Source organism: Sus scrofa, chromosome 4 (assembly GCF_000003025.6).
Source record: "Sus scrofa isolate TJ Tabasco breed Duroc chromosome 4, Sscrofa11.1, whole genome shotgun sequence".
Classification (NCBI taxonomy): Eukaryota; Metazoa; Chordata; class Mammalia; order Artiodactyla; family Suidae; genus Sus; species Sus scrofa.
The window spans coordinates 90344724-90371407 of NC_010446.5; the positions used below are offsets into that span (position 1 = coordinate 90344724).

Genomic DNA, 26684 nt, shown 5'->3' on the forward strand with positions numbered 1-26684 from the left:
AGTAGGAATGGAGTTGGGGTTTGCAGCCCAGCAGGGTGGCCGGCATTGGTGTGTGTGGGGGGTGCACTTGGTGGGGGGGGTGGCGGGGTGAGGCTTGGAGGTGCTTACCCCCAGGATATCGTCGCAGGATCAACTTGCGGACCTCATCGTAGATGAAGATGAGGAGGCTGTAGGGGAAGGCGCAGAACCACCAGGTGACCCTGAAGGAAACGGAAGAGAGAGTCAGGAGCATCAGAGGTTGCTTGGAAGGGACCCGAACTTGGATTCGAGTAGGGCGCCCTTGTAAAGAGACACTCACTTGAGGGGGTACATGCGGAGGGCCACACCCATGCCCGGGCAGTAAGACAGAAAGGCCGCCAGTGCTGTCTCCTCCAGGAGCCCAAAAATCAGAATCTTGTTCCTGGAAAGACAAAGAAAGGAGGGTAGGTCGAGTTTGGAGGGGAGGGCAAGGCGGGGCGGAGATCCAGGGCGACCCCTGGTGATGGAAGGGAAAGAGGAGCGAAGAATCGCCAGGGAAGGGCTATAAACGGTCTTCCCAAGCTTTCTTCAAACACCCTCTTCTCATGCTTAATGTGACCAAAGAAAGATTGTCCCTAAATTTTCTGCTTACTGACTTTACGTCTGTTGTTGTTTATAACACATATATTCATTCATTTAAAGAAATGTTTCCAGAATTCCCTTTGTGGCTCAGCAGGTCATGAACCCACCTAGTATCCATGAGGATGCAGGTTCAATCCCTGGCCTCGCTCGGTGGGTTAAGGATCCGGCATTGCCATGAGCTGTGGTGTAGTTCGCAGACGTGGCTCTGATCCGTGTTGCTATGGCCATGGTGTAGGGCTGGTGGCTACAGCTCCAATTAGACCCCTAGCCTGGGAACTTCCATATGTTGCAAGTGTGACCCTCAAAAGACAAAAAGAAAAAAAAAAAGAAAAAAAAGAAGAAAAAAAGAAAAAGAAAACAAAGAAAGAAAGAAAAAGAAAAATAGAGAATTGTTTCTTATGTACTGGGTGATACAGCCTGTGCTGGAGATGCTGTGGTCAGTGCAAGCTTCCTTCTGGAGACATGAGGCCCACCCTCAGGCAGCTTATTGTCTTGTTATTGTTCCAGGCACGTGGCCTGTGAGAGTGTCTCCCCAGCAAGATACTTTGGAAGTTCCTTTAGTTCAGGACAATGTCCGTCTCCTACCTTCTCTGTGTTTCCCACAACCTCCCTGGTAGTTGGTTGTGAATGTTTAGTAAAGAAGGGAATGTCTGGGAGTTCCCGTTGTGGCTCAGTGGTAATGAACCTGACAAGTATCCATGCAGATGCAGGTTCAATCCCTGGCCTTGCTCAGTGGGCTAAGGATCTGGCATTGCCATGGGCTGTGGGGTGGGTTGCAGACGTGGCTCAATCTCTAGCCTGGGAAACTCCATATGCTGTGGCGTGCAGCTCTAAAAAGCAAAGGGAATTCTGTAAAATACTCAGAAAGTGAAAGCTCACTAGATAAGAAGTGCTGAATCTATATTCACTATATCAGAATTGAAGAGCAGGATAGAGTGAGGCTCTGGCCACAGACAGGTGAGGCCTAGTCTCAGCTCTGCCACTTAGCAACTTCTGGCTGAAAGTATGTTTCTTGACTTCTCTGAGCCTCATGCTCCTTCTCTGGAGGAGATTGTACCTTAATATCCTAGGATTGCTGGGAAGATTACGGGAGATAATAGCTCTGGAACATGGGGAACATTTGGTTGTATTTTATAATCTCATGCACTGCACTTCTTCATGGCTTAAGCCAATGGTTCCCAAACTCTTCATTCACTAAGGATCCTTCTTACTTTTCTTCTATAAAGGCCACATTTTAATTGTTTTTTGCCTCTCCAGCTGCATTTGTTCACAAGTAATGAATACTTCCCCATTTAAAGTTAATTAGAAATAGGGGTTCCCTGGTGGCTCAGCAGGTTAAGGATCCAGCGTTGTTACTGCTGTGGCTCAGGTTGCTGTTCTGGCACAGGTTCGATTCCTGGCCTGGGAACTTCCACATGCTGTGGGTGCAGCCAAAAATAATAATAGGGAGCTCCCGTCATGGTGCAGTGGAAATGAATCCGACTAGGAACCATGAGGTTGCTGGTTCGATCCCTGGCCTCGCTCAATGGGTTGAGGATCCAACGTTGTCGTGAGCTGTGGTGTAGGTTGGAGACACGGCTCAGATCTGGCATTGCTGTGGCTGTGGTGTAGGGTGGCAGCAGCAACAGCTCTGATTAGACCCCTAGCCTGAGAACTTCCATATGCTGCCCCTGTGGCTCTAAAAAGACAAAAAAAAAAAAAAAAAAAAAAAGACAATAAAATAAATTAAAATAAAATAAATTAGAAATAGATACAGCTTCCAAATATAACCATGTATTAGCATGGATCACTCTTCTTCATACTGAGGCTTCTGCCTGACGCCTTCTTAGAGGAAGTGCTTGATTTCCATAACACTTTTTGGATGATATGAATAGCATCTCAGAGGATCCTGTGAGTCTGGAGTGCCCAGGGGCAGGGCAGAAGGTGCTGAGGCTGCCTTGAGCCAGGTTATTGTTGGTATTAGTTCTCTTTCTCTGTCCCAGTCTGACTTTGGTTTAGTTTCTTTTCCATTTGCCTCTTGGATGCACAGGATTTAGCCAGTCTGGTTGTTCTCCTCTTGTGTGTTACCCATGCTGCCCTGTATGGTAAGCAGGCCCCACTCTGCACCCAGGGTCTTGGATCCTCACTGCTTTGTCCTCATTAGCGTTTTTAGCTTAGGAATCGCCTTCCTTTGTGCAAAGATTTTTTTTTTTTTTTTTTTTTTTGTCTTTTTAGGGCCGCACTCTTGCCATATGGAAGTTCCCAGACTAAGGGCCAAATCGAAGCTGTAGCCACTGGCCTATGCCACAGCTCACAGCAACATGGGATCCTTAACCCACTGAGCGAGGCCAGGGATCGAACCCGCAACCTCATGGTTCCTAGTCGGGTTCAAGACCATTGAGCCACGATGGGAACTCCCGAGCTAACATTTTTATCTAACAGACATTTCTCCTTCCCTCCCTGGGATCCTAAATGCTACCAATTTCACCAGGGTTTTGGCATCATTTTTTGTTTTTTTTGTGTGTGTGTTTTTTGTTTTGTTTTGTTTTGTTTTGGTCTCAAACTAAGAAGTTGTGACAAAACTCATGTGGGAAATTGTGCCCATTGTTCGCAGTAGAAGAAAAGAAAGAGAAAGGGAGCGATACCTTCAGCACTAACTGCCATCCAGGCTGGAATCGCAGACGAATCACTGAGTACCCTCCAGGTGCCAGGTTCTGTGACAGGCGAGCCCCCCCCGTGTAGTAGCCGCGAGCTTGGGCTTTGGGGACAGGGCTGGGTGAACCATTCCCAGCTGGGTGACCTCGGGCACGCCATTTAACCTTTTCTGGGGTCCCTTATCCGTAAAATGAAAATCATATCCACCTCGCAGAGCTATTGTGAGGTTTGATAATGTCTCTGATCAGTAAATCACACTATAAGAGGGCCCTGAACTTGACTCTGGGCAGCTTGCACCACCACCATCACCACAAGACAAGCGCTACAAACTGCAGCTACCTGCTGAGTGGAGCGGAGCACAGGAGACCACGTATTTAGGGCGGGGCCAAAGGTGGGGGTGGGGCCAAGGGTGGGGTCATTAAAGTGCACGACGGAGGGAGGCAGGGAGGAAGAGGGAAGGGAGAAGAGGAAAAGGAAAGAAGATGAAAGGAGACCATAATGAAGGAGATTTTAGGAGCAAAATTAAAACCCATCAGAAATAGTCATGGCCTTTCTTCCTCTCCTTGCATCTACTTCCAACACGGATACGGATATACCGCTGGGCAACTACAACCCTAGCAGATCTAGGTTGGGGGTGAGGTGGGAGTGGCGACGCGCTCTGTGCAGTGGGCGGGGCCGGTGGGCGGCGCTCACTTCATGCCCTGCTGGAAGACTGAGTTGCGGCGGGTCTTGCAGATGATGAGGTCCGCCCACTGCACGACCACGATGCTGGCAAAGAAGGCCGTGTGGCACGTGAACTCCACCACCTTCCGCTGCTCATAGGTCTGAGGGAGGGCGGGCAGAGAGAGGTGAGTGTGTGAGCGGAAAGAGAAGGATCAGAGTGCGGGGTGGCCCAGGGCAGATGTTAAACGCTGGGCCCTTCTCCACCCTTAGCCCCCCGTCCCATTGGCCACAGCTGACCACGCCTGGCAGGCGTTCAGCGCCCCCCCTCATAGGCGTACATCCGCACTTACACAGCCCCACTCACCCACTCCTGTCCATAGCTGTCCTCCAGGTCATTCATGGATCGGTCATCCCAATCAAGGCGGATTCCCAGTAGCCGTGAAGGCAGGAAGCCGTTCTCTGCCAGGATCACGAAGTAGGTGAAGAAGCCACCCAGTGCCTGGATCATCCCTGTGGGTGGTAGGCAAAGGACAGAGGGCAGGGTCTGGGTCAGAGAAGGGAGCAGGATGGGGCCAGCCCCTATGGGCTGGAGGTAGATATCCCTGACCTTCAGGGAGTTGGCCCCTGTCCTGGAATTTTGCAGGGGGATCATCCCTCCAAAAGCTGGGAGAAGCCTCTTCTTGGGGTTCCCTCCTCAGCCCAGGGCGTGGCCGCACCGATCTGTCCATAGGCCATGCTGATGAGTCTCTCATTCACCAGCTTGTCAGTCTGCGGGTTCCTCGGCTGCCGTTTCATGATGTCGCTCTCAGCCGCCTCATAGGCCAAGGAGATGGCAGGGACCTGAGGGAGAGGGCGGTGCGGGAGAGAAGAGTGTTTGACGGGAGATGATGGGAGCAGAGGACAATCGGCAGATTGGCAGTGAAGAATTCTTGACACGATTCACTTATTAAGACCTAAGACCTTGTCCCCTTCCAGGCCTTGTGCTCGTCTTCTCTGCCAGCCTCTTGGCCTGCTCACCTAACCCCCAGTGCTCCTCTCCTTCCATCTGCTGCCCATCCCTGCCCACTGTGCCCCCGTGATGGCCTTCCCGCCCTCTCCTCCAACCCCTGGCCTCACCATGTCGGTGCCCAGGTCAATGCAGAGGATGGTCACGGTGCCCAGAGGCAGGGGGATGTTGGCGATGATGAAGAGCAGGAAGGGGGTGATCTCGGGGATGTTGCTGGTCAGGGTGTAGGCGATGGATTTCTTCAGGTTGTCAAAGATCAGGCGGCCTGTGGGGAGGCTCTGAGGGCATCAGGGAGATTAGAAGGACCCTCCCCACCCCTAGCCCCTGAAGCGTGGCCGCCCATCTTTCTGACAGAGGGAGGTTTTGTGTTTGAGCGCAGCAAAAGCAGGCAGTGGATGCCCAACATCCTGAGTCGATCTGTAGTTGGGGCAAAAGGCACGGCATGCAGATGTGCCGACTCAGACGCCCCTCCTCACCCTCCTCCACACCCGTGACGATGGAGGCAAAGTTGTCGTCCAGCAGGATCATGTCGGCCGCCTGCTTAGACACGTCAGAGCCGGCGATGCCCATGGCGATGCCGATGTCCGCCTTCTTCAGCGCAGGGGAGTCGTTCACCCCGTCCCCCGTCACCGCCACAATGGCTCCCTGGGAAGAAGGTAGAGCCAGAGCTGGGGGTGCGGCCTCTGCACACACCTTGCCCCACCCCGGCCCCGCCCCCGCCCCCTTGCTCACCTGCCTCTGACAGCCCTCCACGATGATGAGCTTCTGCTGAGGAGACGTCCGGGCAAAGACGATCTCTGTGTGGTTCTTGAGGATTTCATCCAGCTGCTCTGACGTCATGTCCTTCAGGTCAGAGCCGTGCACCACACACGCCTTGGCTTCTCTGGAAGCAGGGGAAGAGTCGGCTGATTCCCCAGAGCCTCCAACGGCCTCTGCGGACTCCCTACTCCCCAGCCACAGCTTCAATCCTCCTCTCCCGCCACGCTCAGCGACCCATCTTGCCCATCCTGCTATTGGAGGGTGTGAGGCTCAGCCCTTCCCACGTGGCAGCACCATGGTTGTCAGCACAGTGTGCAAGGCCAGGTGCTACTTCCTTTATACCTGCCTCACTCCTATAGCAACCTGGCAGCCCAGATGCTACCCTAATTTTGTAGTTGAAAAAATGGAGGCTCCGAAAAGTGAAGTGACATCTCCAAGGTGTCACAGCTGATCAGCGGCCCAGCCTGGCCACATGTCAGGACTAGGGAGCCAGAGGTTAGGACCAGATCCCTACAGGGGATTCTCACATGCCTTGGGGAAGAGGTAGGGTTCCTGCAGAGCCTCACCTGGGGTTGACCTGGCTGACAGGAATGTTGAGCCGGGCAGCAATGTCCTCCACAGTCTCATTGCCCTCTGAAATGATGCCCACACCTTTGGCAATGGCCTTGGCTGTGATAGGGTGGTCCCCAGTCACCATGATCACCTGGCAGGGAGGGGAGGAGAGAAAAGAAGGCAGCATTAAGGTGGTTTTTTTTTTTTTTTTTTTTTTTTTTTTTTTTTTTGGTGTCTCTTTAGGGCCGCACCCGCAGCGCATATGGAGGTTCCCAGGCTAGGGGTTGAATCAGAGCTGTAGCCACCAGCATACACCACAGCCACAGCAATGCCAGACCTGAGCCCGTGTCTGCAACCTACACCACAGTTCATGGCAACGCCAGATCCCTAACCCACTGAGTGAGGCCAGGGCTCGAACCTGCATCCTCATGGATACTAGTCAGATTCCTTTTCCCTGAGCTGCGATGGGAACTCCAAGGTTTTTTGCTCCTTGTATTCCTTTCCCAGAGTCGTAAGAGCTAGACCACTAGATGGTGGGGCCGGTAGATCCCAGCCAAAATAATGGAATTGTGTGTTCGGGGGAGGGGGGAGAGAAGGTGGCTGACAGGACAACAAGTTTTTGTTTTTTTTTTTTTTTTTTTTTTTTTTTGGCTGCCCTCTCCGTGTGCAGAAGTTCCCAGGCCAGAGACTGAACCTGCCCACAGCAGTGACCGGAGCTGCTGCAGTGACAAGGCCAGATCCTTAACCTGACGCACCACCAGGCAACTCCAAGAGACACAAGCTATGTTCAGGAGATCAGAGACAGCTAGCCTGAATGGAGGAAAGCCTCTGCCAGAGTAACAAGTTAGTGAGGGTCCCTTGGAAGGGAAGACTCTAGGATTGTTTAGGAGTTTAGAGTTCATGGGGTACGAGGCTGTCAGAGCTGGAAAGACTCTTAGCAGCTCCTTCATTTCACCAATGGGGAAACAAAGGCTTCAAGAGGACCCAGGATTTGCTCCAGGTCCCAGGGAGCCAGAACAAACCCGGTTTTCTTGGTGCCTAAGGTGATAGCTGCTGGCGTTCTAACTGCCTTCCACCACCTGCTCCTCTGTCTCTGACGTCCCTGTGCCATGTGGGAAAGGCGACTCCCGCCTGAACCATGATGTGGTCCATCGCTGTTGCAGAATGTGTAGAGTTGAATTGGGGGGAGGGTTAGCATCTGAGAAGCTGGTCAAGAGGCTTTTATGAACATAAGGTCAGAGCTGGCTGAGGATAGCATTTGCATGGGGAGGTTTTTGGGGCGCGTCCCATGGATACTGAGAAGGAAGTCCCTACTGCCTTCTCTTCCATCCCTTAAGGCCACAGACACCTCCCAACTGAAAGACAAAAGCATCTTTGAGGTTCCCACCCTACTCGACCCTCTGTAGAATTTGGCACTGCTCCCCACCCCCTCCTTGAAGCCCTGTCCTCCCATGGCTTTCATGGACCCCTTCGTCCCTGGGTCCCCTCCATCCCTTCTCATGCTTTTTCCCACCCTTCCTGGGGTGGCGACCGAGTGGAGTGAGGAGGCGGCTTTGGTGTCAGCTGGTGGACCTAAGGTCAAACATAGACCTTCCCAAGTGCCTTCGCTGAGTCTCAACATGATGGTGACAGCGAGTCCTGCCCTCTGGTCATCATGTAGAGTGAGTGGCATTAGGTGGACATCACTCAGGGTCACCTGTCACTTACCGCCCTCCCCTCCTTCACTGACTCCTCTTTTTCTCCTGTCCCTCTTGTTGGTGTGGCTAGGGTTTCATTCCCACTCCTGCTCTTTCCTGAGCAATAGAATCCAGCATTCTAGCATGTCTTTAACTTGCGCTCATGTGCAAATGAGACTGACTGCTCCAGTCCTGGCCCTCTTTCTTGAGTTCTCAACCGTATTCCCACCTACCCTGAAACATCTCCTGCTGGGTGTCACAGATGCTTCCAGCCTCAGGTCAAATCCAACTTGAACGCTCCACCCCCGCCATCCTCGCTGAGCCCGAACCTCTGCTCCCCACCTTAGATGCCATCCCTCTGTTCATTCCGTCCCTTTGCCTCCTGGATCCTCCTTGCCTCCCGTATCCACTTTGATCACCGAGTTCTTAAAACATCTCTCAAGCGTAACTACTCCACTCCCTTTGTCGCTGCCCTGGTTCGGATCATCACCTGGCCTGGACTATTGCGATGGCCTCTCCCACTGTCCCCCGAATGCAGTTCTTCAAATCCAGTCCCTCCTCCATCCAGGTAGCCTCTTAACAGCTTGTTCTGCCCTGTGTCACCTGTGGCTGTCTGTGGCTCACAGGATAAAGTCCAAGTCTGGCATTTAGGCAAAGTCCTTCCAGCTGGCCCTGGCCCAGTGTTCCGGTCTCAATCCCCAGGGCTCCTTGGCCACCTCCCACCGCAACCTCCCCCCCACCCGGTACAGTCCAGCCACAGCAGGGTACACACTGTTCCCTGCTCTTGACGTGCCTTCCGCTCCCTCCCTGCCTCACAAAATGCTTTTCACCCTTCGAGGCCCAGATCAAATATCGTGCCCTCTATAAAACATTGTCCAGTTCACCGAGGTGGACTTAACTGCCTCCCTGCCACTTTGAGTTCCTGTGGACATGCTTTCCCCAGCCTCGGTGACAGATCTGATCACGGCAACAGGGTGCCTGGAGAGAAGGGGAGCATGGGCTTTCCGGATGAGTTGGCCGTGCTTCCTAAAGCCAGTCTCCTTCTTACTAGCAGTTTTATTTTGGGAAGGCTGCTTGCCCACTCTGAGTCTCAGCTTGTTTTATTTTTAAATGGGGGTAATGATGCCTACCTTAAGGGACAGTGGTTGGGGGGGTTCAGAACTATATATATATATACACACACACACATATATACCTTCAAGCCCTCTGGTGTGATGGTTAAGAAATAGCAAATGCCTTGGTTCAAGTCCCAGCTCTACCACTTACGAGCTCTCTGGCCTTGGGCATGTTACTTAGAGCCTCAGGTGGTTCCTTCTATGTAAAAAAGGGAAAAATACTAGTGCTTACCTGTAGGGTTGTTGTGAAGATCAAATGAGATCCTACAGGTCTGGTGTTTACCTGATGCATAGTGCCTGATGCATGTAAAGCCTCACGACACAAGGGGCTCCTTTTATTATTAGCGTGCCTGACCTATAGCAGGTGCTCCACAACCCTAGCTCTTAAAACTGTGCTGTGATTCATGTAAAGGCATTTGTTCTCCCCCCCCACCACCCCCGCCGAGAGATCGTGAGCTCCGGGGCCAGGCACTATGTCATGTTCATCTTTGCATCCCCAGTGCAGGAGACAGATTGAGCTGAACTGATTTGCTGGCAGGTGGTGTTGAAAAAGGAGGGACGCATGATGGCACCAGAATTGGTAACTGGACCAGTTAAGAGTGCTAAGGAGCTGCATCTTGAAAACAGGAAAATAACCAAGATGGGAGGCATCATTGTTTGGGTGTTGAACTCCAGCACCTTGAACAGGGCTTGGAAGGCATACATATTTGTTGGATGAAGAATGAATGTAGCCCAAAGGAGAGAGCAGTCGTTGAGAGGCAATCGCGGTGGGACCAGAGAACCTGGAGTGATGTGTTTGGTGGGATGAGGATTGGGGCTGGTCTATGGGGCTATGGGAGATGGAGAGCCTGCTGATCTCATCCCAAACAGCTAGAGGGTGAGCAGCAGCTGGGAAGGGGAGGGCAACCAGATCTCAAGACAGAGGTGCCTGACATCTGAATGGCATGAGCTGTGCCCTGGAGAGAGAGGCTGGGCCTGATAGACTGGTCACTCTGAGCAAAAGGCACAAGGATGAGAGTCCAAGGCAGGGGCCAGCTTTCCTTGGGAGATGGATGGCTTCTCTTCTCAGTTAGCGGGATGGAGGAGACCCGTGGCCCAGGTCTCCTCAGGGCAGCAGGCTCTGCAGCCCCTTGACCTTCGGTGTTTGGGAGGAGAGAGGATGGAAGGTTGGAAAGGGAGGTTGGTACCTTGATGCCTGCACTCCGGCACTTGCCCACAGCATCTGGCACGGCAGCCCGTGGAGGGTCAATCATGGACATGAGCCCCACGAAGCAGAGCTTCTCCGTGGGAAAGTTCAGCTCATCTGTGTCGAACTTGAAGCCCCGAGGAAACTTTCCAGAGGGCAGATTCAGTTGACAGAAGCCTGAAGGGTGCAGAAGGGAGGAGTGAGAGGAGGCAGGTGGTTACCTAGGTGCCCCCAGAGCCCCTCATCCCAGGGAACCCTTTCTTAGCCTCGCTCCCTGATTCTGGCCCCTCACCCAGCACACGCTCGCCCAGTCCTCCCAGCTCCAGGTAGGCGTTCTGGAAGGCGTCCTGCATCTCCTTGTCCAGAGGGATCTCTTTGCCCTGCACCAAGATGGAGGAGCACCGGTCCAGGATGCGCTCGGGGGCCCCCTTCATCACCAGCACATGGCTCTGGGGGTTGTCTTCTCGCTCGTGGATGGACAGCTGGAGAGAGGACGGGAAGTTACAGAGGGGGCTACACTTGTCTTGGTAGGTGCCCAGCATGGGGCCTGGGACAGAGCAGAGGCTGGTAAGGAAAACTCCCTTAATAAAGTAACCCCTGATCCATCAACCATTGTCAACACAGGGAGAATCTCCACCTGTGGATGGGTGTTTGGACCTCATAGTCCTAACCCTGTAACCTGAGAGTCACCTTCCCACAGGACATTCATTCACTTAACAAATATTTACTCGGATCAGTTAGGACAGGCACCGTGCTGGGGGCCAGGGGTCATCAGCGCACCCCTTCACCATACTGGCCTCTCGGGGGCTTTACCCCTATGGCTTTTACAGGACGTAGCTGTGTTCTTGGCATTTAACTGATGGCCTCAGGCTAGGAGATACCCTGAGGAAATTTTCCAAGCATGGTTCAACTGAATGGGACAGAAAGGTTGGGGGACTGAGGCCAGAGGATGCTGAACCCCGGGAAGAAGAGTTGAGCAGGTGACAGGTTGTAGTAAAGGGATGAAGATTTGGGAGCTGGAGGGGGAGGTCATTGAAGCCAGACATCTGGTCCCCCACATTGCCTGGGGGGATGAGATGGGGTAAGAAGACGTGATGCTCAGATGCCCCATCTCCTCCTGTGGATTCCCCTTTGACTTTGCGCGCCCCTCACTTCCGTCCCTCCCTCCCTCTTCCCCCGACCCAGCTCCCCAACCAGACCTGATACTTGTTGGTTGAGTTGAAAGGGATCTCTGCCACCTTGGGGTTTCTATCCCTCATCTTCCTCACGGACCCACAGGACAGTTCAATGCACTTGAGCAGAGCTGACTCGGAGGCATCACCGGCTGTATCCCGCTGCCACCAGAGGAGAATTCCATGTCACGGTGGAGAACCAAGGGGGGAGGGCATGATGCCCCCGAGGCAGCCACAGGGTGCGAGAGGGGAAGCTGGGCATCAGCAAAATGGGCAGACTGTGGAGACCCCTGACCCCTACCTTAGACACAGAGATGTTCTCCTGCCCAGCCTTGAAGACAGCACGGTTGCAGAGACCAGCAATCCGGGACAGGGCCGTCCACGTGGGGGATCGTTTGTCAAACGTAGCCCCTGGGAGGAAGGGAGGGAGCCTCTATTGCTTTTGAGGAGCTTGGCCCCCACCTTTAGAGCCCATATCTCGGCCCATCCTCCCTGCCATCCCAGTGCCCTGAACTTCCTCCCATCCCCTCCACCCCTCCAGACGGAGTGCCCAGTCACCAGACTGATCTTCCGTGGTGTCAGCCTCATGGATCTGGTTGTCAAACCACATATGGGCGACGGTCATGCGGTTCTGGGTGAGGGTGCCCGTCTTGTCTGAACAGATGGTGGAGGTGGAGCCCAGCGTCTCCACCGCCTCCAGGTTCTTCACCAGGCAGTTCTTCCGAGCCATGCGCTTGGCCGTCAGGGTCAAACACACCTGGTGAGAGAGAGCAATAAAAAGGGCTCAGCCTGGAGCTAGAGATGCCCATGACCTTACCCCAGACCCTGGCTCTATCCCTTCCTTTGATCCAACTCCACCAACCTTGCGAGGGACCTAGGTTAAGTCCTGAATGTGTTCCATTTTAGACATGCTGAACTGAGGTCATGAGTGTATATTTAGGTGAAACGCTCCAGGAGGGAGTGGAAGATATTTGGCCAGCGCTCCAGAGAGGGCCAGAATAGAACAGGGTATAGGTGTGTGAGAGCCATCATCACAGAACAGGCACCAGAGACTGGGGGGCATCAGGGGCGGAGCAGAGCACTGAGGCCTGAGGACCCGTGGGGGTGGGGAGGAGGAGATATTGCAAGGGACGAGGAGAGGAGAACAGGGATGACGTGTCACTGTCATCAACGAAAGAGGGAATGCTATGCGGGTGGACAGCAGTATCCATTTCAGCGGCAGGGTTAAGGATGGGAGCTGAGCAAATGTCACTGGATTTGCTAGTCAGTCACCGGTGACCTTTGAGAGAATCTTTATGGGATGGTTGGCCAGGATGGGCTCCATACTGCAGAGGATGATGACGAGTATAAGGGGTTTGAGAAAAGGACAAGCTCTGGGAGAGAAACTGAGTGCTAAGGCACAGCCCAACTTGAGATTTTTTTAGACTCAAATTCTGAGCCATGTAGTAAGTGAGAATCAAATAAGCGATGTTTAGGGGCTGGAAGGGAAAAACCTGCAGAGAAGCCATTAGCCTCTATTGCCTTTTTTTTTTTGGCCATCCCATGGCATGTGGAAGTTCCCAGGCCAGGGGTCGAACCCGCACCCCAGCAGTGACAACAGTGGGTCTTCAACTGCGAGGGCACCAGGGAACTCCCAAGCCTCTATTGCTTTTTCGTTGTTGTTTCCTTGCTTTTTAAGGCTGCACCTGAGGCATAAGGACGTTCTCAGGCTAGGGGTTGAATCGGAGCTACAGCTGCCAGTCTACACCGCAGCCACAGCAGCATGGGATCCGAGCTGCATCTGCGACATACACCACAGCTCACAGCAACGTTGGATTTAACCCACTGAGCAAGGCCAGGGATCGAACCTGCATCCTCATGGATGCTCGTCAGATTCATTTCTGCTGAGCCACGACAGGAACTCCGAGCCTCTATTGCTTTTGAGGCAGAGTAGCAAAGCCCTCCCCTGGAGGCCCCTCAGCCTGACCCACTCACCGTGACAGTGGCCAGCAGACCCTCAGGCACATTGGCCACGATGATGCCGATGAGGAAGATAACAGCCTCCAGCCAGCTGTAGCCCAGGATAAGGGACAGCACGAAGAAGGAGACCCCCAGGAACACAGCTACCCCTGTGATCAGCTGGATGAAGTGCTCAATCTCCATGGCTATGGGTGTCCGCCCAACCTCCAAGCCTGAGGCCAGAGTGGCTATGCGGCCCATCACCGTGCGGTCACCGGTGGCAATCACGATGCCTCTGGCAGTGCCTGAAACACAGGAAGGGACACCAGATTGGGTGCCTTGGGGCCCCCAGGAACTGAGGTCCCATCCTCCTTCCGGGGAAAGGAAAAAACCATCGCAGAGTAAACAAGCCAAGGACTCAAGGACTCAGATCTGGGGTGGGGGGTGGGGGGGTCCCTGGCTCTGCTTCCTCACTTGGCTTCCTCTCCCTGCACAGATGGCCGATCCCAGACTCAACACAACAATCATTATTATCTCTTATACTTGGGCCTGGGGAGAAACCTTGCAAATAAACTTGAAGTTCAAACTGAGGAGATTCAGCAAATGAAACAAAAAATACTGCTTGTGGTATTTCGGTAAAATCAATCCTATACTTGTTATCATCCAAAAATATATTATGAATGCAAAGGAAAGCACTTGTGGATTTTCCCTGTTGCCTGAAGTTTTGCTTTCTCGACATTAGGCACGAATCTCTACAGAAGACGCTAGGCAATCGCTAGTCCTTATGTAGACACTCCAGGGATCTTCCAGGGAGGAAGTGGGCTAGAGTGGAAAGAGCATGCAGCCGAGTCAGCAACCTTGTTTGAATTCCTACCAGAGATCTTTTTTTGTTTTTGTTTTTTAGAGCCCCACATGGAAGTTCCCATGCCTATACTACAGCCACAGCAACACAGGATCCGAGCTGTGTCTGCGACCTAAACCACAGCTCACGGCAACGCTGGATCCTTAACCCACTGAGCGAGGCCAGAGACTGAACCCACATCCGCACGGATGCTAGTCAGGTTCGTTACCACTGATCCATGATGGTAATGCCCTAGGGATTGTTTCAATAATTAAATTAGACAGTGCAGAAAAAAGACCAGTGCCTGGCACATAGTCAGTGCTCAGCAAATGTTAGTTCCATTCATTTCCTCTCCTCTCTTCAAGACAATTCAGAGTAAGCAATGGACCTTTTTTTTTTTTTTTTTTTTTTTTTTTTTTTTTTTTTTTTGGTTCTTTGTCTTTTGAGGACCACAGCTGCGGCATATGGAGGTTTCCAAGCTAGGGGTCTAATCAGAGCTAGAGCAGCCGGCCTACACCACAGCCACAGCAACACCAGACCCGAGCTGCATCTTCGACTAATACCACTGCTCATGGCAACGCCAGATCCTTAACCCACTGAGCGAGGCCAGGGATTGAACCTGCAACCTCATGGTTCCCAGTTGGATTTGTTTCTGCTGCGCCACGACAGGAACTCCAGCAATGGACATATTTTACTAGGCATGGTCAGTTTTTTTTTTTTTTAAACAATTGCGATAAATGGAGAGCAGATTTCAGAATCTCAGTACATTAACTATTTAGGAAACAATGTGTGATGATTTTCACTGTGATTCCAACTTGCTAAAGGAATCGAAAAGCCCAGAGAAACATAATACACTCAAGAGAAATGAGAAACAGGAAGGGAAAGGTGTGTGGGGGGATGTGGGTACAAGGCCTTCCTTGACCCACTCTCTGAGGCCGGGGTTCTCCCCAGGCTCTTCCTCCCCCCAGCTCTTGCCCCCACCCCCTCTGAGGCAGCCCCGACTCTGCTCACTGGCATGACCACAGAGGGCAGGGGTTCCGGTGGTGCTTGGACTCCTGCCACTAAGTGGCAGCAGGTACAGGATTGCTTATGGGCCTTTGGCCATCTCGAGAACCCAGAGCAGAAATGGGGCAAACTGGGCAGCCTGTGCAGGATGAGCAGTTTCTTTTGCTGGAGCACAGGCCCAATGTGGCCCCAAGAAAGGCTCCAGGGTTCCGCTGGACTGAAAGCTTTCATGCCCCTTCCCCAGCCCAGGCCCCAGTCAATGCACGGCTCAGAGAATGAAGCAGCTGGTCCCAGAACCAGCAGAGACAGAAACCATCAGTCACATCAGAGACTCCTAGGAGTCAGGCTGTTTGGATGTGTGTGTGTGTGTGTGTGTGTGTGTGTGTGTGTGTGTAGGGGTCTTGGCCTGACAACTGAAGGCTTGGGAATCCTCTCCATCCTGGGTGGACAGACAGAGCTCTTCCTGCAGGGAGGTAACTTTTCCCTGGAGTCATTCGTGGCAGCCTGGCTACTCAGGGCTCCCTGACCCTTTGGTTCCTTCCTCCATGGCTGGGCTGCTAACAGGGAAGAACAACCACAGCCCCCCGTCCTGCCTGGGAACCCAGGATGCAGGCTCCTCCTTCCGCTGGTGCTGGGAGAATAGGCTTCCCAGCGGGCCAGCCTCTCACCTTCCACACAGTTGGTAGAGAAGAAACAGATATTGCGGGTCTCCAGCGGGTTCTCGTGGGTGAACTCGGGGGAGCGGGTCTGAGGCTCTGACTCGCCTGTCAGTGATGAGTTATCCACCTGAGGAGGAAGAGGGTGGGGAGCCATCAGATGGGCAGACACACTCGGGCGCATGCAGCTGCCTCCGGTCTCCAGCCGCAAATCTCCATGACACGAGAGACAAAATCGCACTTGCCCTCATCACATATTTATCGCATTACTCAGCTATTGTCCCTGCTCTGGTTTGGAATCTGGGCTCTCACTGACTTCTTCTATGACCTTGGCCTTATTACTTAAACAACAGTGCCTCCCTTTACTCATCTGTAAAATGGGAAAGGTAAGCAGAATCTCCGCCTGGCACAAGTACAGGGGGCGGGGGGCGCCACCAACGCAGTAGCCTATGAAAATGGCACCGTCTAGGGTTGTGTGCGTGGCACAACTTGTGTGGCCAGAGGCAACAGCCCTGTGTGACTATACCTTTCTTGCAGAGTTCAATTTGATGGAATATGTAAATGTATATAAACCATCTGACATGTGATTCTACTCAGCAATTGCTATCAAGTGGATATCAGAGGAAGCCCTGGGGAGCAGAGCATTCATAGCAGACAGATACAAGGGGACAAGGCACAGACACTGTATGGGGGACAAAGTGTGGCTGGGCAGTGCAGGGCAGGTGTGGACACTGGGACTTGGGTCTCTCAAACTTTAAACCTCTAGCTGGCCTCTCTCAGCTTTATGCAGTTTTTGTTGTTGTTATTGTTGTTGTTTCGCTTTTTTAGGGCCACACATGTGGCATACAGAAGTTCCCAGGCTAGAGATCGAGTCAGAGCTGCATCCACCAGCCTACACCACAGCCACAGCAATGCCAGGTCTGAGCTACATCTATGACCTACACCACAGCTCACGGCAAGACTGGATACCTAACCCACTGAGCAAGGCCAGGGATCCAACCCGCATCCTCATGGATACTAGTTGGGTTCATTAACGGCTGAGCCACAACGGGACCTCCTATGCAGTTTGTTTTTAGACTCAGCCAGATGCTCTGGCGCAGCCCCCTCACCTTACAGCCATGAGAGGAGATGATCCGGAGGTCGGCCGGCACGCGGTCTCCACCCTTGACCTCCACCAGGTCTCCCACCACCACCTCCTCTGCGTTGATCTGCATCTTCTCTCCTTCCCGCACCACGAGGGCTTGCTGTGGGGAGACCCCGGGCACCTCCTGAAGGGCTCCCCTCTACCCCCATCTTCCTCTTTTGCTGGCCTCCCACCTCGCCTCTGACCCCACCAAGGAGAAGGACAAACCTCGCGCCCTTAGCAACAAAATAGGTCTTGGCATGGAGAGCTGGAGTGTCTTTTCTGCCCAAGCCTCCATCTCAGAGCAGGAGGAGTAGAGAAGAGATGAGCGGGCTTCTCCCAGAAACCTTGTGCCCCAGCCCAGAGCCCCGCCAGCCCTCTACCTGAGGCACCATGTTCTTGAAAGAATCCATGATCTTGGAGCTCTTGGCTTCCTGGTAGTAGGAGAAGCAGCCCGTGACAATGACCACAGCTGCCAGCACCACACCCAGGTAGAGCTGGTAAGGAGACAAGATTACTTTTGTCTTTTTAAGGCCACACCTGTGGCATATGGAAGGCTCCCTGGCTAGGGGTCTAATCCGAGCTATAGCTGCCAGCCTACGCCACAGCCACAGCATCTCAGGATCCAAGTGATGTCTGCAATGTACACCACAGCTCATGGCCACACTAGATCCTTAACCCAATGAGTGAAGCCAGGGATGGAACTGCATCCTTATGGATACTAGTTGGGATTGTTACCATGGAGCCACAATGGGAGCTCCCAGGAGACAAGATTTGAAGGACCTGCTCTTTCCCCAACCCTGGAGAGGCAGTTTCCACCCAGGATGAGCATTCAGTGTCACCTTTGTCTCCACCTGGGAGTGAGAATGGTGGCAGAATGTCCTTCTTTCCAACCTCCCCCTCAGTCTTCTAATCCTGAGTTTCCCAAGACTGGACAGGAGGGGAAAATCATAGGGCATTCCCAGGACAAGGACTTCTCTGGGGTAAAGACTTAGGGATGCAGGCAGGCCCACTTAAGGATGAAGCAACAGGGAGGGGCCGTTTCAGTCTTAAATGGCTCTGTGTGTGTGTGTGTGTGTGTGTGTGTGTGTGTGTGTGTGTGTGTGTGTGTTGGAGGGGGCTGTTTGTAGCTGTGTATGGAAGCCTCACCTCTTTCCAGCCTAAAGAGCAGAGGGGCTGTGGGACGGTACATGAGGGTCTTGCTCCCTGCCCCCCACCCACTGCACTGGAGTTTCAGGACTGGAGGACAGAGTCCTGGGCTGGTCCAAGGTCAGACGGGCTGGCTTACGTTGTCATTGGATGGTTCATCCTCCATGGCAGCCTGGATGCCATAGGCCAGGAAGCAGAGGATGGCCCCGATCCACAGCAGGATGGAGAAACCCCCGAAAAGCTGGCGACAGAACTTGACCCACTCCGGGGTTGTTGGGGGCGGGGTGAGGGCGTTGGGCCCATCCCGAGCCAGAATGTCCTGGGCCCTCTGGTTGGTGAGGCCCTGAGGGAGGCAAGGAGAGGGCTGGGAGCTCGCCTCCGGAAACCAGCCGGCCCTTCACCACTTCCCACCAGCTCCTGGGCAGTGGAGTAATGTCCAGGTGGAGAGAAAAGTCCACCTGGTGGGAAGGCGTGGGGGGACCATTGCGAGAGGCCACGTGGAGGAGGGGGCATTTGCAATGGGTGTTGGAGGCCTTGGAGGCTGAGGAGGGTAAGAATAAGCCTGGATGAGGCTCCCTGGAAAGACATCTTGGTTGGTTCCCATCCCCGCCCCATCTCTCTTCCTTCGGATTCCCCACTTCACCAAGGATTCAAGGAGAGTCCTACAGTATATTTTTTCTTTTTCTTTTCTTTCTCTATTTTTTTTTTTTTTTAGGACTGCACCCGCAGCATATGGAAGTTTCCAGGCTAGGGGTCGATTGGGAGCTGCAGCTGCCAGCCGATGCCAGAGCCACAGCCACAGCAACGCCAGATCCCTGCTGCATCTGCGACCCACAGCACAGCTTGAGGCAAGAGTCCTACATTATTGATCATCAATGTCACACAGCTTTGCGAACCACCCATCACTTTCCCCAGAGAGCTTCTCCTGGCCTTGCCCCCGGCCCCAGGCTGGCTCAGATGCCCTCTCTGGGTCCCACTGTGTCCTGTGCATCATTCTAGAGCTGCACTCTCCATAAGGCATTGGAATTCCACATTTGCCTTCCTTTCTGCTGCTGGACTATGAGCTCCTTGAAGGTCGAGACTGCTTCTTATTTATCTGTCTACCTGTCCCCTCATTTATTAAGTAAATGTCCACTGAGTGCCTACTACCTGCCAGGCTCTATTGTCAGCACTGGGGATCCAGGGATGGACAAGGCCCTCAAGTCCCTGCCTGAGTCACTGCCTCACTAAATCATAGTGACACAAAAAATAGACAATATTGCCAGATAGTGAAAAGTGCTGTTAAAAAGTTAAGGTAGGAGTTGCCGTCGTGGCTCAGTGGTTAATGAATCCGACTAGGAACCATGAGGTTGCAGGTTCAATCCCTGGCCTCACTCGTTGGGTCAAGGATCTGGTGTTGCCATGAGCTGTGGTGTAGGTGGCAGTTCAGATCCTGAGTTGCTGTGGCTGTGGTGTAGGCCCGAGGCTACAGCTCCAATTAGACCCCTAGCCTGGGAACCTCTGTATGCCGAGGGTGTGGCCCTAGAAAAAGACAAAAGACCAAAAAAAAAAAAAAAAAAAGTTAAAAGTAAAAGAACTGGGGCATAGGAATTCTCTTGCAGTTTAGAGTTAAGTATCTGGCATTGTCAATGCAGCAACTGGGGTGGCTGCTACCGAGCGGTTCAATCCCTGACTCGGGACCTTCCACATGTCACAGGTGTGGCCAAAAATAAAAGAATTGGGGCATAGAATTTTCATAAGGGCAATCAGGGAAGGCCTACAGGAGGAGGCATGCACCCACTACATTTTTGATGAGTGATTTTTTTTTACTTTTCAGAATGCTAGGCTTGGCAATCTGACTGTGCCGCCTTTTTTTTTTTTTTTTTCTTTTTTTTGGTTACACCCACTGCATATGGAAGTTCCCCAGGCCAGTGAACTGAGCCACTGCAATGACAACACTGGATCCTTATTTATTTATTTATTTATTTTTTAGGGCCGTACCTGTGGCATATGGAAGTTCTCAGGCTAGGGGTCGATTTGGAGCTGTAGCTGCTGGCCTACACCACAGCCACAGCAGTGCAGGATCTGAGCTGTGTCTGTGACCTACACCGCAGCTCATGGCAACTTGGGATCCTTAATTCACTGAGCAGGGCCAGGGATCAAATCTGAGTCTTCATGGATCCTAGTCTGATTTGTTACTGCTGAGCCACAGCTGGAACTCCAACATTGGATCCTTAACCAGCTGTGCCACAAGGGCACTCCACCACTATTTATGTAACAGCAAGGGAAGCTGCTCTCTCTCAGAGTCTCCTTGCTTTAATAAACAGGTCTCCGTACCTCGCCTATTTTAAGGATCTGAGGAAAGTATGTAAACGACTATCCCAGGGCTATGTGCGTAGCAGGTGTCCAACCTGTTACAGTAATGACAGTCATGGGTTACCTGCTACTGCATGCGTATCTGTTCATGAGAGGAAGTGTGTCACTGAAGCTGCTTGGGATAGAGCCCTGCCCAGAGGCCCCCTGGGGCCTGGGTTCCAAGGAGTCCTGACTTTGGAAACCATAGGAAAAGAGCAATAGACTGGGAAGCAGGAGATCTGGGTTCTAGTCTTGGTTCTACCACCACCGACTCACTTGTCTCTGGGCCTCAGTTTCCTTGACTGTAAAGAGGGTTGGATTAGAGTTTTAAAGCTCCTGCCTGAAGCTGCCTGGTACCCTCCCTAGAAGCCCCTTCACTCACCTTGGACAGATCCACTTGGTACTTGCGGCCCAGCTCATCCAAGGACAGCTTGTGGTCATCCTGGGGAAAGGAGGGCAAGATGCTTTGGGGAAGGAGGCAGAGTGTGCATGTCTAGAATGCACACGAGGGCATTGAGGACACAGGGGACAGGCAGGGAGCGTGGGAGGGGTGGGTGCGAGCTTCCCTGGGTGCACGGGGCCTCGGGAGCCATTCTCCCTACACGGGAGCCCTTTTCCTTGGCCCCCTTTCCACGAGGACCTCACCATGGCCACCTCCTTCTTCAGCTCATCCAGCTCCTTCTCCTTCTGTTTCTTCTTGCCGCCTCCATTTTCTGCAGTGGTGGCTGCAGGGGAGTACTCGCGGCCGGCCTGTGGGAGGGAGGGAGAGCCCAGGGGGTCAGGGAGGCTGGAGGCTGGAGCCTCTATTCCCACTGGACAGCCTGGGAGCCGAGGCCTTGGGAGTGGGGGCCTGTGGGTTCAAAGTCAGTGGTCCTCCTAGGGGAGGAAAGAGGGGTGTAAGGTGGAGGGGACCCCAGGCCCTCAGGTTGAAACCTATTGGCAGAGTCGTGAGGCTCTATACTTGAACTTCAGAAAAGGCTGAGGGGCTAAGGACTCAGGAGCCCACTCTTAGCTGTTTAATCATTTGGGCTTCTGCTAAGATTGTGTTTGTTGGGAGAACCCTGCTGTTAAAGCAAGGTAAACAGGAGTTCATGTCGTGGTGCAGCGGAAAAAATCCGACTAGGAACCATGAGGTTGCAGGTTTGATTCCTGGCCTTGCTCAGTGGGTTGGGGATCCGGCATTGCCGTGAGCTGTGGTGTAGGTTGCATTCGAGGCTCGGATCTGGCGTTGCTGTGGCTGTGGCATAGGCCGGCAGCTGTAGCTCTGGTTTGATCCCCAGCCTGGGAATCTCCATATGCTGAGGGTGCGGTCCTAAAAAGCAAAAAAAAAAAAAAAAAAAAAAAAGGCAATTCATAGAACTGGAAGCCTCAAAGCACATTTGGGTGAGAGGGGAACTGAGCCCTATTTGTCTAAAAATACAAGAAATTGTCTTTGAGGATAAATTTAAAACGGAAAATGCATGGAACTCTTAGGTCCAGGCATTCCTGGGCCCTCTGGTGAAACCAGATGAACATTTTATTTTATTTTACTTTATTTTATTTGCTTTTTATGGCCGCACCTGTGGCATGTGGAGATTCCCAGGCTAGGGATCAAATCAGCGCTGTAGACAGCCTCCCTCCCCCAGGCTCCTCTCCTCCCACTTCCTTCAGGATATCCCATGTCCTTGTCACAGAGGGTGGGGCTGCTCGCTTTCTATCCTGTGTCCTCATTTCTCCTACGAGCCATGCCAGGGTTCCAGGGATGAGCTTGTCTGTACTATGGTGTAATTTTTTTTTTTCATAAAGAGGAGATAACTGAGTAGGATCTGCAGTCAAGGTGTTTACTCCCCCCCTTTTTGGCAGGATATATTTTTTGTCTTTTTAGGGCTGCACCTGCAGCATATGGAGGTTTTCAGGCTAGGGGTTGAATCGGAGCTGCAGCTGCTGGCCTACACCACAATCACAGCAACTCAGGGTCCAAGCCACATCTGCAACCTATACCACAGCTCGTTGAAATGCCAGATCCTTAACGCACTGAGTGAGGCCAGGAATTGAACCTGCATCCTCATGGAGGCTAGTTGGGTTCGTAAACACTGAGCCACAAGGGGAACTCCCGGATAACGTATTTTTATATTTTAATTTTTATTTTATTAATTTTATTTTATTTTATTTGGTCTTTTTAAAGCCGCACCCATGGCATATGGAGGTTCCCAGGCTAGGGGCTGAATTGGAGCTACAGCTGCGGGCCTACGCCACAGCCACAGCAATACCAGATCTGAGCCACGTCTGTGACCTACACCACAGCTCCCGGCAGGCAACACCAGATCCTTAACCCACTGAGCAAAGCCAGGGATCGAATCTGCATCCTCGTGGATACTAGTCAGATTCATTTTCTCTGAACCACGAAGGGAACTCCCCGGATAACATATTTTTAAAAACAGACTTTTAGAGTGATTTTGGGTTCTCAGCAAAATGAGCAGAACTTATCGGCTCCCATATACCTCCTGCTCCCCCACCCCCCAACGCGCTGCCCCTCCATCAACATCGGCACCAGATGGTCCATTTCGTTACAATGGATGAACCTACACTGACACGCCACTATCGCTCAAAGTCCATAGTTTACATTAGGATTCTTTCCTGGTGCTGTACATTCTCCGGATTTGGATAAATGTGTATTGACACATATCTACCCTGATAGTATACAGAGTATATTCACAGGGCACAGGGTTAACAGACTTCTTTTCATCAAAGAGGAGCAAGCCTCTGATCAGAAGAGGAGTGTGGCAGCTGCCCTGATCAGAAGAGATCACAAATCTAGCTCCTGGAGAGGCAGAAGTCTGACCCGTAAAATCAGGAGATGCAATGAGAGGTGTGCATCGTTATCATTATCACCTAGACGCTAACGATCTAGAAGGATCTGAGCTTTTTGCAGGCTGCTCAAAATTACTCTTCTCAGCAAAGGTGACCAGTACATCGTGTGTTTGTTTCCATTTATGAATCAAGGATATTTTCTGCTTCCTAAAGGCTGATCATCTGAAATTGGCAAAACTGCAAATCAACTATACTTTAGTAATAATAATAATAATAATAATAATAATAATAATAATAATAATAATAAGGCTGATCATCCTGGGCGACTGAAGCAGTCCAACGGAATCAGTGGGGGAGGGCTATGAGTAGCGCTAACTCCCCCTTCCCCAGGTGACTTGGGAGGCCTCATTTAATTAAATGGATTAAAACACTTTGGATTCACAAATCTAATGCTTTGGATTCTGTCCTTGGTGGGGCAGGGCTGAGAAAGAGATGAAAAGCACCGAAGGGGCAAGAGGCAAGAGATCAGTTTGGCCAGCCTCGGGATGACCGTACGGAGCTCCCCCGGGGCAGGATCAGGGCCTGAGCATGCGCAGAGGAGAGGGCTGCAGCTGGGGGCCAGGGAGCAGAGCCCAGAGAATTTCTGTACATTCAGGCATGAAATAAGGTTCATGAAAATTAGAATCAAAGGTATGGTTTTAAAACGGTGCTGGTCTACAGACCTATGTCTGGCATATAGAGACGGTGGCTGAGCAAAGACGCTCGGAGCAGCACCCCCTTTCCCTAAGCTCCCACCCCACTCTCCCGCAGGCAGGCACAGAGCAGCGGGCACACTGCCCCTTGCCCCCCCCCCCCGCCCCCGTCCTGGCAGGGATGTTGGGCTCTGCGGCCAGGAGCCTGCAGAGATTTGGGGCCAGCAGGCTGCCCAGGCAAGAAAGAAAGAGAGGAAGCAAGGACCCCCCCCCCACCAGCCCCCCTTACTCCTCCCTCTCCCCCAACACAAGTCCCCCTCTCTGGGCCTTGAATGCTGAAGGAGAACAGAGAGTTCTTTCTGAGAAAGCGCAGGGCCGGGACAGAGTGGGGGCAGCTGGAAATCAGCCAACGTTCCCCCCACCGCAGCCTCTCCGTGGCAGCTGGAGCGGGCTGGGCTCCTTCCCACCAGGGCTGTCCCTTCCCCCAACTCCCACGCTGCCCTTCACGGCCATAGGGTGATGGGGTGACAGTGGGGCCTTGCTCTGAGGGAAGGAGCAGGGGAAAGAGGATGTGGATGGGGGTGCCTTCCCTCTTTGGGAGTCTCCTGGGGGGTTGAACTCCAAGCGCCAACCCTAAGGGCACCCATACCCCGCAGCCTCTCAGTCTGAACAGAGGCAGTCCTGCTCCCTGACTTGCTACTGGGGGTGGACAGGTGGGAATGGGATTCAGGGAGGCTGGGGGAGAAGCATAGACCCCTGAAGAAGTCAAGGTCAAACTGCTTCTCCAGGACCCCTTGAGCTGAGTGCACCCTGTTCTAAGGTGGGGGAGAAGAGGGGTCAGAGGTCCATGCTTCAGTTGGGGGCTTCCTTTCCCCCGGGGGGAACAAGAGATGTCAAGGTGCCGCCGAAGATCCCAAGACAGTACATCTTCCCACTGTCGTGAGCTCTTCCTCTGTGAGGCCCACACCTCAGAGACAACTCTTCATAGACCCTCATGAGCCCCCCCCCACAGCGATGTCTCTGCTCACTCCTGCTCCAGGACCTGCGTGTTTGCAAATTTTTCTGCTGAGACACAAACACAGGTGCTCATCCGTGGATATCTGTATCAGTTCCAGCCTATGGAGAACACGTCACACACACACACACACACACACACACACACACACACACACCGGTTCTATTTATAGCTCCCACCCTAGCTCAGGAACCCTGGTGTCCAGGCTCAGAGTTTTCCCAGCTGCTAAACTCAGTGCGACACCATGTCCTTGCATGACCCCCTCCTGGGCCCAGAAACTCCGCCACAGCTCCCCACGGGCACCCTCTTTCCTCAGCACCCTCCCGGGGCTCCCTTCTGCCAGCATTCCACAAAAGGAAAGCCACCAGGCTTGGGATGTAAAGAGATTGGGTCCCTTTTCTCCATATGGAAATTTCATTTCCAAGAATTCCAAGCCTCAGCCCTGGCCACCCCCACCCTCTCCATCCCCGGTGGCTGTTAATCTTCCCCTTGGCATATCCCGAGCTGCAGAATGCCACAGGCTGGGGTGGACCGAGGGGGGTGCCTGCAGCTCTCACCAGCCTCTGGGAAAGTCCTCAAAGCGCATGGCCTGAAGCCCGAGCACAATGCTGCCGGGGACAGCGCCGGGTGGGTGGGTGGGGGTGTTGGACCAGGGGCTGGGGGCACATCGCTCTCTGCCTTTGCTCACTGCTCCCAGCTGTCCCTGGAACCCAGGGTCCCCCCTCTCTCCCAGAGCTGGTGTTTGGAAATGCTTGGTGACTCAGAAGCAGATGCCCCTTGGCCCTCTCTGCAACCACAAATTGGACCCCCATCCTCTCAGGCTGGGACTCCTGGAGGAATGGATACTTTCAGAGGGTGGCGAAGGCAGGGGGCATTCTCAGTACCAAATAACCTTCCGCTGGGAGGCCAGGAGATACGGTGAGAGAGGAGGGACCATGGGGGTTTGGTGGGGAGGAGATGAGGCAGGGGTGGAGGGAGGGCTGGAGGGGATGCTGGTGGGGGGTGGTGAGCTTCGGAGCTGGTCCTGGGGTCGGTGGTAAAGAACTCAGCACTCAGGGAGCGAGCAAGCAAGTGCCACTGTCCGTCTGTGCACATAGTCCTGGCTGGGAGACTCAATACTTCCAAGTTCAAAGCAGCCCACCGCTCCTCCCTCTGGGTCCCATCCCCACTTTGTCCTTCCTTCCAGCCTCCCTCATCATCCAGAGAGCCGCACAGCTCCCTCCAGAGCCAGCCCTGCTCTTTAGGGATACTCACCCCACGGCCCATCTTGGGGCAGAGTGGCTGCGGGACCTTGACTGGAGAGGTCACCAGGAGGATCCCGAGCTCACACCACCGGTCTGGGGCGCCAGAGACCCCGGCAGACAGACAGAGACAGTGAGCAACAGGGTAGCTTTAAATAGGTCCCTCTCCCCCTCTCCCCCGCCTTCCCTCCTCGGGAAAGAAACGTTTGTTGAAACAGGATCTCTGAGGACTCCTCCCCTCCCGCCCCTTAAGCAACTGGCCTGAGGAAGGTCCGTTTGTCCCACCGAGTGCTCCCCCTCCGCTCCCCTCACCCTCCAAGTCCTGGCCCATGGCAGCCACTACTGAGAGAGGGGAGATACGGTATGGGGTGGGGGATATGCCCCTTAGGGAGGGCAGAGGGGGAGCCCTGGGCAACAGCATCAGCATCCCAGAGAACAGAGGCCATGTGATCTGACCCTGCCTCTTGCTTTCCCGATGGGGAAGCTGAGGCCCGGAGAGACTGCACATGAACAAGATTTGAGCTGATAAAACAGAAC

The 26684-nt window shown here is 53.2% G+C and overlaps 1 protein-coding gene across 2 annotated transcripts in view; it reads right to left on the reverse strand.

Annotated features, from left to right (window-relative positions):
- ATP1A2 (ATPase Na+/K+ transporting subunit alpha 2) overlaps positions 1–26317 on the reverse strand; it is a 29725-nt gene extending 3408 nt beyond the window's left edge. The window contains exons 1-22 of one of the 2 annotated variants that reach the window (XR_002343034.1): positions 26161–26317; positions 21055–21159; positions 20792–20851; positions 18215–18418; positions 17310–17423; positions 16913–17047; positions 15816–15933; positions 13338–13606; positions 11922–12120; positions 11665–11774; positions 11391–11525; positions 10484–10673; positions 10193–10368; positions 6229–6365; positions 5636–5786; positions 5380–5548; positions 5014–5168; positions 4614–4737; positions 4262–4407; positions 3225–4058; positions 299–400; positions 109–200 (exon numbers count right to left, since the gene is read on the reverse strand). Coding sequence is in view for 1 of the 2 variants with exons in the window: in NM_001171541.1 (NP_001165012.1) it covers positions 109–200; positions 299–400; positions 3928–4058; positions 4262–4407; positions 4614–4737; positions 5014–5168; positions 5380–5548; positions 5636–5786; positions 6229–6365; positions 10193–10368; positions 10484–10673; positions 11391–11525; positions 11665–11774; positions 11922–12120; positions 13338–13606; positions 15816–15933; positions 16913–17047; positions 17310–17423; positions 18215–18418; positions 20792–20851; positions 21055–21159; positions 26161–26172 (3034 nt within the window). In the remaining variant the exon portion in view is untranslated. 2 annotated transcript variants of the gene reach the window in all.